This window comes from Echiichthys vipera (genome assembly GCF_963691815.1).
Source record: "Echiichthys vipera genome assembly, chromosome: 2".
NCBI classification, from domain to species: Eukaryota; Metazoa; Chordata; class Actinopteri; order Perciformes; family Trachinidae; genus Echiichthys; species Echiichthys vipera.
In genome coordinates this window covers 14978493-14990922 of record NC_139827.1, presented here as the reverse complement: position 1 = coordinate 14990922, position 12430 = coordinate 14978493, and the positions used below count along the sequence as shown (strand labels likewise).

At 40.0% G+C, this 12430-nt stretch overlaps 1 protein-coding gene across 2 annotated transcripts; it reads right to left on the bottom strand.

Moving 5' to 3' along the window:
* Nucleotides 1–7631: 7631 nt before the first annotated feature.
* On the bottom strand, nucleotides 7632–12058 carry LOC310955000 (uncharacterized protein). 2 transcript variants are annotated; one of them, XM_083924715.1, is made up of 4 exons: nucleotides 11951–12058; nucleotides 11691–11772; nucleotides 11128–11454; nucleotides 7632–8587 (listed from the first exon to the last, which is right to left on the bottom strand). In XM_083924715.1, the coding sequence occupies exons 2-4, from the start codon at nucleotides 11749–11751 to the stop codon at nucleotides 8199–8201; spliced, it is 777 nt and encodes a 258-aa protein (XP_083780841.1). In that variant the 5' UTR covers nucleotides 11752–11772; nucleotides 11951–12058; the 3' UTR covers nucleotides 7632–8198. The 2 variants fall into 2 exon arrangements, with proteins under 2 accessions (XP_083780841.1, XP_083780842.1); XM_083924716.1 differs by having other exon boundaries at nucleotides 11929–11961.
* Nucleotides 12059–12430: the final 372 nt, after the last annotated feature.

Genomic DNA, 12430 nt, shown 5'->3' with positions numbered 1-12430 from the left:
AGAAATTAAAGGAGCCAATCAGAAAACACGACGGGAACTAATTACCACATATAGATATACTTAATTGTGCACAAATGGCATGGCAAAACAAGAGGAGATTAACTGAGATGGATAGAAAAAGTCACACTGCCTGCTTCTGTAAATGCCATTCCCATACTCGCTTTCCAACTATACTGAGTGAGTCATCTACCAGATGGAAAGTGAAAATAAAGTTTGATCACAGATATACTCTTTAATAGCAGAATCATTCCAGAATGTCATCTAAGGAGGATGGTCCTCTTTGAAAAGCAAGCCACCTCCATTTAAGGTACCCTACTCTTCGAATAAGACCCTCCGATTGTCCCTTCCCCACCCCCACCTTAATCAGAAACGGCATTAGCCCCAAAAGACCAAACAACTGCACCTCTTCTCCTCCTACACCCTCGGTCAAATCTGTTGTACTTGGAAAACACAAGTATACAGCGCACATATCTAATGGATATGGCAATCTTTTTTTATTAATACAAAGGAGCCAGGGATGCTCTCATACCTTTCAAGCAATTACTAGAATAAGTGAAGATGCAGAGCGGTGTATGCCAAAATGGTGGTCAGGGTTACCAGGTGTTATATAAGACCCGATGTTACATAATTTCAAAGACACACAAACTGTAGAACAAATGGACCCCTGCTGGTGTCTCGAGCGTAATGAGGACCATTTGGGTGTTTTTCTTCGAGCACACTGAGCCGTATCAATCACACACCAGTTTTGCCTTTAGTGCATTGACCCGTTCCATTCATGCAGAGAATAGATGGTGGGCGGTGAGACCTGTAGATTGAAGGGAAACGATGAAAATGAGCACAAATTACTATGAATTCTTCCCTTTTTGCACAGAGCTGAAAAGTAAGATGAATGGGAAAGCAATATATGAAGCCAACAGACAGAGATGAGTTTTTGACATATGCTAATCAGCAGCCCATTGACGCGAGACTGGAGGTGATTGCAATCCTCCAAAGATGGTGTGTTATGTAACAGGTGTGATAAATTAAGCTTTTGACCCAGGGCTTGATATAAATCCGGCTCGTTCTGTTTATCTTACTGTCCACCTCATGAAACTTGTTACTGTTATGGATATGTGGTAAGACACTGCCTATTTGTTAGCTCAAAGATTGACAAGGTATTGATTATGTATTACGCAGAATGGATATATGCATATTTCATAGATGGGATCTAGGAAATACCAAGCCCACTCCGTATTGTATGAAGAAGATACAGTAAATCTTGAAACTAATCATTTGTTTGCATGCACTAATTAAATAGAACAATATCCAGACAGTCTCTCTATATTTCCACTTTATTTGGACATTGATGTAAGAAATGGACAGGTTTTCCTTTGATGATGTGGGTAAGAAATACCAGTGGGGCTTCTTATTACAGCTTTGGAGTCAATTTGTACTATAACTATAAAAAAAAATTCTTGTTTTAAGATTTTCATATAATGTTGGGTATCTATCAGATTCTCAGAAAGAAGGTCTGATCTCTCTCTCTACTAACAAGTATTATTCACCAAGATCAGTCAGGATTTATGCAAGGTCGTTATATTAGTAATAACATTAGACAGCTGCTGGAGATTATTGAAATTATGGTTATTGTGAATAGTGGTTATATTTTAATTTTTTTTAAAAAGACATGGAAATCTCACTTTTTTACAATATGGGACCAAGACTGTTGTTACACAACATTATAAAATACAATCCTCATTCTACTGTATATCCCAAATGTGCATATGTTACACAGGACAGCCTGACTTGAGAGGTGAGGATTATAACTGTGTGTTCTCCCAGGGCAGCCAAGGCTAGGAGTGCATGCAGCTACAAAATACTCCCTTTATGACACACACACACACACACACACACACACACACACACACACACACACACACACACACACACACACACACACACACACACACACACACACCCTCTCACACACACACACACACACACACACACACACACACACACACACACACACACACACACACACACACACACACACACACACACACACACACCTAAACAAACATGCCTGGCTGCTATCTGTAAATTGTATGAATGCACCAGCTTGGTTTATAATGTCCTTGAAAGAACACAGCTTGAAAGGTTAAATGTTTAAATGTACGATGTAGAATGAACACATAAGCCCAGTGATGTCTCAGTTGTATGCTGTTGGGAAATTCTGATAATTTTAGTGCAGCTTTCAGTCAGTGGTTTTCTTTCCCACACAGCTTACTGGAAGGAACGTGGAAAAGAATTTGAACTGTCACACTAGGCCTTGGGTGTTGAATGACATACGTGTGCCATCCTTATTTGAATCTACATTGGAGGGCTAAAAAAATCTATGCAGATGGACAGCAAAAAACTCTTATGGAAGGATCAAACAAGGACACATTTGCACAACTTTCAAGCTTAGTCTGTCAAATATGTGAGTAAACTGACTGAACCCATATTTCATCTTTGCTGTCACACGTGGAATTAAGACTTAATAAACAGAGTGTGTGTATACAAGCACTCTTCTTCTCAGCATAAGCTGTACGATTTCCGTATCTTATGATGAGACTCAAAGGACTTCACACCATGTTTGTCGGGAGGCTTTCTACCATCAGTGTCTTCAGATAACCAGCTTCATCTTTCACGCACAGTCACATGCAAACCGTTTTTGTTGCCGGTCTCCGACTGCTGCAACTAAGTCATCGGCATTGGCATATAGCGTATATTGATCTTTATTTTTTATTCATGGCTTGCAACACTTCTATTTCTCCTGCTGTAACCTTAACGGTGAAGCAGCTCAGTCTTCCTGCTGGGCTTTTCATGTATTGATCTCTATAAAGGCACAGCTGTTATATAAAGCAGCATTTCAGGAGTCCTGATTTCACAAAATGGATGAGTTCGTCCCCCTGTGAAAAACCCTTGTGAAAAACAAGACCGTGTTAAAATGAAGTTAGTGTGTTAGTGCAGCATCAGAATGTTTGAGTCACTGATGCTCTCCGATTTACTAAATAATGTTAAAAGGGCAGAGAACGGAAGAAGTGTTTATTGTAATTACACCTCCAGAAAACCTGGAAAACTGACCATTAGGTAGCAGCAGACTCAAGTTGTGAACAAAATATTGACATATCTTTTAAATTGATGTGATGAAATCATTGGCAAACAGTTGCTTATACATCCAGCAGTTACTGATACAATTGCATTATCATTTATTGTTTAGTTGTGTTTTTGGCCACTGGGCTCTGTTTTTAGTGTTAACAACTCCTGAGAGAAATATCTGGCTCTTAATGCTCCACTTCAGTGTTGTTATGTTCACCAGCTAGTCACTAACTGTGTTTGTCTGCTGTTTGGTGCAAAGCAGGTAGTGTGCAGTCGGTTTTTAGAGTGTTTCATCCAAAAACAGCCCTATTAGATACTGAGCATAACTGCTTTATTGTACTGCTTACATGCCCATGCCTCATGATCCATTAATCGAGTAATCTAACACTAACAGGGGCCATTATGCAATATAGTACTTTTACTTTAGATTTGCTTTCATACATTGAACACATACAGTGCTGCAGGCTGTGAAGAAATACCAGTGTTTCTTATAATTTTAGAACCCACTGAGGAATTTGATTAAATGTGCATAAAGTGGGTGTTACCAAATGTACATAATGCATAAAATATTAAGAGTATTGCACAGTAAGTGTAACTACGTAGAGACAGAAAGAACAGAAGTCTGCAGGAACTGCACGACTGTCAACAACACTGATCCTTGTGTACATCGGCTCTTGGGGCAATTAATCCCAAGCCAACTCCCATTTTCCGTAACATTAGGTAACAGGCTATCAGTGCTTCACATAAATCTCCTCTGTTTGTTGACAGAATCTGGCTTTTATCTCCTCTTTCCATTCCTCCACCCCGCTGTCTTCGCTCTCCCTCCCTGTCCCACCCATCCATCCGCTCTGTCTTGCTGTTTGATAGTCAGTTAGGTTTTTATCTTGTGTCTTTTGATCTGTAGTATACACATCCCCCCCACTGTCTCTGCTATCGTGTATGATATAACCATCTGTGGCCACTCACCTGACCAATGATCAACAAGCTGTCAGAGCGATAATGCAAACCTCTCTGAGAGGAGATAACAGCCTACTGGGGTAATTGGTCACAGACACAGACAGACAGACACACACACACACACACACACACACACACACACACACACACACACACACACACACACACACACACACACACACACACACACACACACACACACACACACACGCACACACACACACACACACATACAGATGAAGCCAAGGGCACACAGTGAGAGACCTCTCAGTTACCATGGGAACTTGACCTGAAGCCCCTGTACACACACACACACACACACACACACACACACACACACACACACACACACACACACACACACACACACACACACACACACACACACACACACACACACTCACACACACACACACACACACACACACACACACACACACACTTCAGTGAATAGACCCAACAACCCAGACTGTGCACTTTGCCCGGATGAGGTGCTCACAGGAGAAGTAAACTTCAAACATTGAAGGATGATGTAACAAGGCAGCAGGGCCACTTGCAGAAACAAACAGCCATTTAGTAAAGAAGGAACTAAAATCCAAACATAAAACATTTTGACCAATAAGAAATATAGTAAGTCTGTCAGTATGCTCTATTGATACATAATATAGCCTTGCATCAACATGAAAAGCAGTATGGCATCATTATTTTTCCAAAGGATGACTGTGGAGTGTGTGACTTGTTCCCTCTTGTGGTAAGATTTGCATGCTACAAGTACAGAGAAAGAGAGAGAGAGAGAGAGAGAGAGAGAGAGAGAGAGAGAGAGAGAGAGAGAGAGAGACTCATGCAGTTGGCTGTTTAAACTCAAATCCAAGATGCTCTGATGTGCAGAAGGAGTTATTCTTTTACTGAAATACAACAACCAAACAGTCTCATCTCAGGGTCCATTCAGTAGCTGTAGTTTTGTTTTTTTCCATAGCGCTTTTCGATTGTTAGTGCTCAGACTTCTTTCATCTATTTATTCCTTTATTTCAAAATCTACAATTGCATGCCAACTGGTTAAACTCCACCCTCCACCTGTAAGAGGATCATGTAATCTCTACAAAAGCTCAAGAACAGCTGTTGAAACTTTATAGCTGAGCTACTGGAAGTATAGCTTCATTTCAACTTCATAGAACAACTTAAAGCCTCTTGCGTTACATCCATGTTGCATCAGCATATTTTCTGCGGCTTAGTAGACTCTCCACGATCAGCTCAATTTTATTCTAGAGTGTGGCAAATGCTTTTATTTCCTCTTGTTTTAACTAATAACTCTCTCTTCACGTCTGAGTCAAATAATAAGAAAAAATGCAGCAGCTCTAAAAGAGAGCACATTACTCCGGTTTGAGCTTATCTCCATTGGCTCTCAGTAAATCTTAAAAAACTTTAAGACCGTCTGGACTTGCACCTAATGACAGTGCATTTCAGATATAGATAGATAGACACCGTATGCCCGGTCACAACCTGAGGTCCTTAAGGCTCTGCTGGCCACTCCGTGATCTAGGACAGAGGTGAACTGGGCCTTTCGTGTCTCTGGAACAACCTCCCAGAGGAGATCAGACTGGTGTGCTCTTTCAACTCTTTTAAATCCCTCTTAAAGAGGATTTATGGCCGGAATTTACTTTTGCCTGTGAAGTCACTTCTAAAAGCCTATTCAAAGCATTCTCTTAACCTTTATTTTATTTTTTATTTTTTTATGATTTTATATTGTTATATATGTAACTTCTTTGGCACAATGTTATAAAAACTTTAACCTGTTGTAAATGTTTCTAGTTATTGTTGTCTGCCATTTTGTATTTTGTCTCGTAAAGCACAGTGTAACCTTGAAAAGTGCTATATAAATAAAGTATATTATTATTGTCATCAGTTATTTATGATCAAGAAATGAGATTTGGAAAAAAGTCTATAAAGCTTGAATTCATGCCTGACTTATTTTTGGTCCCTGATTTGTTTGCACAATTTTCCCTCTGAGATGCATCTGTTATCAGGGATGTTATAGGACATTAAAGGAAAATAAGAAAGCCACACATTCATAACACCAAATTCACACTTTTATTTCAAGTCCCAAAGATGATGTATTAGCATCCTGCCCTCTTTAGGATGTCATTTACATGTATCCATTTTTCATTAGCCAACTTCTCCAAAGGTTCGTACAATCCAAGTCACATTTAATCAAGAAGAAGCCTTCATCACATCGTGACATGAATAAAAATAATCAGCTCTACTCCGTTAATGTCATTTTATTCATGTTTATTTCTGAAAGCTTATAGCAGTTATTACCTACTGGATATTTTTCGTAAATGTTAATGTCAGCTAGTAATAAAGCACTCACATTAGTAAAATATGATAGATCATCAAACAGCTCTGTTTAAAGCTCATCACTTTGATTGTTAGAGTTTGAATTAAAGACTTAATTGAACAATACACTTGAATAATTCAGCCATCACTCAGTCTGTGAAAGCATTATGTAGTATAATGACCATTTATGTAAGTTGCTTTTTGATTTTGCAGTGAAATATTTGTTAAGTGAATGTACAGTATGTCTCATTTTGTGTCAGTGTTTCTCAAAATTCTGCTTTTGAGAGATCATAAACATTCAATTCTCAGCATATTAACATTCAATTCTCAACATATATCTGGTGTGTGTGTGTGTGTGTGTCTGTTCATGTGAACTGGAATAGTTAAGGTGACCTCATAGTCAATCACCAAGTAAGCTCTCAGCTTCGACAACTTCTTGCTGAAAGTTCAACCTGCCCCTCCATGACAACGTTCTTTTAACACCATCATCATTAGCAGCGAGTCATTCTGACTTGACAAGCCTCTCAAATGTCCTGTCTGAAGACACTAAGGTGTTGAAAAAAAGTGTTTAGCCTTGGAACTGGGTTTGTTCTCCAGCTTTGAGCTCTGCTGTACCCAGGACACTGACTACTAGCCATATTTAAAATGGAAAAAACCTAAATATGCAGTTTTGCACATAGGTCTGTCAAGCTACACATTATCTGTCACTGCATGTTCACTTAAACTGCAGTAAATGTTACTGTTATCAACTACTTTCTACAGAAAAATAATTCCTAGGGTGTTTTTTTTTTATTTTTGGTAAACCAACCCTTGTTACCCTGCATGTAGACAATCCACTGCCTCTAAATCAATTAGTTGTACAGCAGCCACTTCTCGCACTGATCACAGTTAGTTCACCAGAGGGCAGCGTCTATCCACAAACCACAGACAGAGAGTTGATGCGTGACTGAGAATTCATGTCAAGCTATCTGATATTTTAAGACAAAAGGCTTCTGTGTGTCTGAGGGAAACTCATGGCGGAGCCCATCCTTTTAGGTCTGCGTTGTGTTCATGACGGACAGATTTCTTCTTCATAATGTTCTTGCAGAAGCTATGCGCTCATACAGTGGTGACACATAGACAACCATGCTGTGAACACATAATGGACACACCTGTCAAAATACATTTTCATCTTACTCTCTCAGAAATAAATACATAGTCCTGAAAATAATCGGTGGCTATAAGGTTTATACCTTAAAGCTAAATTGCACCAGTAGGCAGAAGTACTCTTTGAACATTTGCCTGTGTGTGTGTGTGTGTGTGTGTGTGTGTGTGTGTGTGTGTGTGTGTGTGTGTGTGTGTGTGTGTGTGTGTTTGTGTGTGTGTGTGTGTGTGTGTGTGTGTGTGTGTGTGTGTGTGTGTGTGTGTGTGTGTGTGTGTGTGTGCGCGCGCGCGCGCGCGCGTACATGCCTGTGCGTGCATGTGATAAAACCAATAACCTCTACAATCTCATCCGTGACTCCCTTTTGAAGCAAAAAAACAAAGATATTTTAAAGAGTGTAATGATTAGAAGCTTCTCAGCAGCGGCGATTTCCTTGTTCTCTTCAGTCAAAAGATAAAAATAATGATAATAAACCTTTGGGCCATGTAAGATGACTCAGTTAACTGAGACTGTTGTTGCCCTGGATTTTATAAGCATACAGACCTTAGTACCTTTTTGTTCCTAATCCATTAATCAGTTAATCATCACTTTACCCCAATATCTTAATAACATTCCATTATGTAGGTTAACTTTAGCAAATTAATTATTTTAGTGTGACAGCAAGTAAGAGTGAGGTACACAAAAATGTCCACATAGGTCCCTGTGATCCAACTCCATTCTCTTCCAGGTGTGTAAGTTCCTGTATGACTGCAGATACTGGAGTCTCAACCAAAGTGCTCGCAATGTATTTGCCAGATGTGGTGCTCTTCAAGGAACAGTTGTAGGGCACATCTGAACTTTTCCGCTCCAGGTAACTATGGATTGTCAGCCATCCCCCTTCGTCCAACTGTTTAGTAGTGTGGTGCCTCACAGACCCATCCGAGAGATTGTGGGAGCCGTGGAACCAGTGCACATCTCCGTCAGGGTGGACATGTTTGAAGGTGCAGGCAGGACGGTCACTGGTGAAAACGCCCTCAACGATCTCACAACACTCTGAAGGGAAGACCATAGAAAGAGTTTTGAAATCAATTTGAACAATGCACGCAATGTAAAAAACACTTGATGTGTTCATTTAACAAGTGAAACCCCAAAAACACAACATGCCTCACTAAAGTGGTGGAAATAGATTTACTCAAGTACTGTAGTGCTATAGCCCTATTACATTGTACATTACTTTACACAATACATTTTAGAATTTAAAAAATCTAAAAATGTTTAACTCTAAATTGTATTCTATTATTATTATTATGCTAAACTTTTACACACAAAAAACATGATGCTTATCTGAATGGATTACACTGCAGGCTTTATAAAGTAGATCCGTACGCTCATCCAGCAGCTACATTAAGCAATACTTTAATTAGGCATTCTGGTAATTCATAAATATTTATAAACTGCCACTAATGTCTTTATCAGCTAATAAATCATTCATTAATGCTTCATAGATAAGCCATAACTCATTAAAAAAGACAACTTTTGGGTTGTCAAGTTGTAAAAAATCAATTTTGCTGGTGTTCATCTCCCATTAGTATAACTGCCTTTGTCTTTATAGATATGCAGCTATTTAATCCATAAGGACCTATCCTATAATTGCCTGGTTCAGCCACTTATTTTCTGCAAAAGAGCTGCAGAGCAAAATCGATTTCTGCATTTTATGAATGTAGTTTAAAATTGTATTGACTCATTAATAAACAATTCTTCAGCAGTAATCAACCACATTTATAACATCATATAAAAAAGAGGTTTTGGAGTTCTCATTTTATAAAAATGCAGTTAGTTTGTTCATCTCATCTCATCTCATCTTCATCCGCTTATCCGGGGTTGGGTCGCGGGGGCAGCAGCTTTAGCAGGGGACCCCAAACTTCCCTTTCCCGGGCCACATTAACCAGCTTTAACTGGGGGATCCCAAGGCGTTCCCAGGCCAGCATGGAGATATAATCTCTCCACCTAGTCCTGGGTCTTCCCCGAGGCCTCCTCCCAGCTGGACGTTCCTGGAACACCTGCCTAGGGAGGCGCCCAGGGGGCATCCTTACTAGATGCTCGAACCACCTCAACTGGCTCCTTTCAACGCTAAGGAGCAGCGGCTCTACTCCGAGTTCCTCACGGATGGCTGAACTACTCACCCTATCTCTAAGGGAGACTCCAGCCACCCTCCTGAGAAAACCCATTTCGGCCACCTGTACCCGTGACCTCGTTCTTTCGGTCATGACCCAGATTTCATGACCATAGGTGAGGGTAGGAACGAAGATTGAGCGGTAGATTGAGAGCTTTGCCTTCTGGCTCAGCTCTCTTTTCGTCACAACGGTGCGGTAGAGCGACTGCAACACCGCCCCCGCTGCTCCGATTCTCCGGCCAAACTCACGCTCCATCGTCCCCTCACTCGTGAACATGATCCCGAGGTACTTGAAGTTAGTTTGTTGTTAATAATAAATTATTAGCTTGTGTAACAATTTGTTTTGGTTCAGATGTGCTGCAGTTGTTTCAGTTCAGAAAGAGAATAACCCATAAGTGTCCAGCCTGATGCTGGTGGAGGATAAAAACCAGGTAGAAAAATGTTGCTATAATCTCAAAGGTTGTTTATACAACTGATTTGTGTTGATATAAACATTAATAAGTTACCAACACAATTACCCAATCCTCAAGCCTATAGTTGTAATCTACCTAAAACTTCAAAGTCTCTCTCTCTCTCTCTCTCTCTCTCTCTCTCCCTCTCTCTCTCTCTCCCTCTCTCTCCCTCTCTCTCTCTCTCTCTCTCTCTCTCTCTCCCTCTCTCTCTCTCTCCCTCTCTCTCCCTCTCTCTCTCTCTCTCTCTCTCTCTCTTTACCATCTCACACACCATCGGGTGTGTCCAAGTGCGCCGAGGAAGCCTAACCATGAGAGAGGCGTGACCATAATAAAACAAACGTCTTGTTGTCCCTGTATTCTGGTGCCAGTGGGCAGGATATAAAATGGCTGCTGTATTTGTTTCCCTCTGCTTGCTGAGCAGCCAGAAGGCCTTCCGCATGGCCTTCTCCTTTTATTAGTTTGTTTTTGTTATCCTCCCTTACCTCTACCACTTCCACACATACGCTTTACAGTACTGATGCCTAACATTCCCATATTCTAATATGAGTTGTTACATGTCGTTTAGAATAATACATTCTGAAAGTAATTTTTGACGAGAATAATTATATTATGTTGAATGTATCATTTCAAAAATTGAATTTCACGTGTAGAGTATTTTCGATTTTTTACACAGTGTTATCACTACTTTTACTTACAGGAATACTTTGTTGATTTTACGCAAAACGACACCCCTTTGGTTTAAAATCAGCAGTATCCCTTTGGTAGGTAAAGGTGGAGCAAATGTTAATTACTTGTTATACTGATGGGTAGCTTGTGATTCTATTAATAAAGTCTTATGGTGTCTTATCTTAACCTACTGTATGTTAATACATCATGATTTGTTGTTGATTATATTTTATATTAATAATCTGTATCTGCAAAGTAATTAGCAACTGAAGCTCTAAATAAGAATAGGTGTGGACACTGACCTTGTAACTCCACTCTTGTATATGCAGACAAAGCTCCCTGGTTGGATTGTAGTTTGCACCTGTAGAGTCCGCTCTCCTGTGGCCGCACTCTGTCAAAGACGAGGGACAATCGTCCATGCTTATACTTACAATGGAAGTGTCTTAGAGTGTGCGTGTGGTGTTTGATTTTCCCTCCACTGTCCACAGAACAGAAAGATGTGTTGTTTTGGGACCACTCCATGTGTTTGATTGATAGTCCATTTCGAGATGAGGACACTTCGCAGTTTAGGGTTACTTGTTTGCCGCACTCTGCAGTAATCTCCGGAGTCACACTCAGTTTCACCAACTCTGTATACAAATATTGTACTTAGATCTTGAGAACACAAAAGCTACCTGTTCAGCATTTTTATTAGCACAACCCCCCTGTTACACCTTACATTATGAGAACATTACACAATGATCTTCTTTTAAACTTTTAAAGAGAAAAAGGCAGAGATTTTTCCTTCCTGATAATTTTGAACTAATGTTACTACCTGCTAAACAAATTAATGTACACTACAGTATTTTAAAATAGTTTCACATACCTTGTGTTGTAAGAGTGAATGCAGATAGAAGCCAGAGAAGCGTACATGCTGTATACCCCATTGTGGTCTCTTTTACATTTCACTGTAACACAGAGAGCAATCCAATTAAAACAGACCTCCGTAGAAACAGACGTTTTTTTTTTCCTGCAGGCAGGTTGGAACTTTGAACTTAGCAGGTAGATCACCACTCCTATTTTAAAAAGCACCATGTTTGTTAAGTCTTAAATATTTGAGTGACCTCGGGATGCCCGGTGCTTTACCTCGGCTCTTCTCAACTAGTCTCCGATTCCTTATGGTGCTTTTGTCCATAAATATCGTCCTTCAAACTTGTCTCTAAGTGCAGAACGTTAATGATTAAAATGATAAATGACAAGGAAGTCTTAACTGTGGAGGGTGTGTGCTGAAACTTAAACAATGACGAGAGAGAAAGAGAGAGAGGGAGAGAGTGAAAGAGAGAGAGAGAGAGAGAGAGAACAGAGCTGCCACAAGTAGAGACTTGTATGACTTCCTTTGATGTGTTGCAACAGTGTTCTGCTGTTTCATTTTACTGAATCTAACTTCCATATAGATTTTTTCCCATGAGATCATTATGACTATTTGATATTGTTCAAACTTGATGGTAATAGCCACAGGGCCAACGGCTTTAATCTGCTGTGTTCCAAAGAGCCACTCTAACTCAGTCAGGACTTTGTTGTGTCTTACTGTAAGTGCATTAGTCAATTTACCAGAAGCAGTCATGT

Excerpts from the sequence above, each read along its gene's own strand:
- LOC310955000 (XM_083924715.1), bottom strand. The coding sequence starts at position 11,751 with ATGGGGTATACAGCATGTACGCTTCTCTGGCTTCTATCTGCATTCACT. Across the intron at positions 11,455-11,690 it reads ATTCACTCTTACAACACAAG|AGTTGGTGAAACTGAGTGTG; the intron begins GTATGTGAAACT and ends ATTTGTATACAG. Across the intron at positions 8,588-11,127 it reads TACAAGAGTGGAGTTACAAG|AGTGTTGTGAGATCGTTGAG; the intron begins GTCAGTGTCCAC and ends TCTTCCCTTCAG.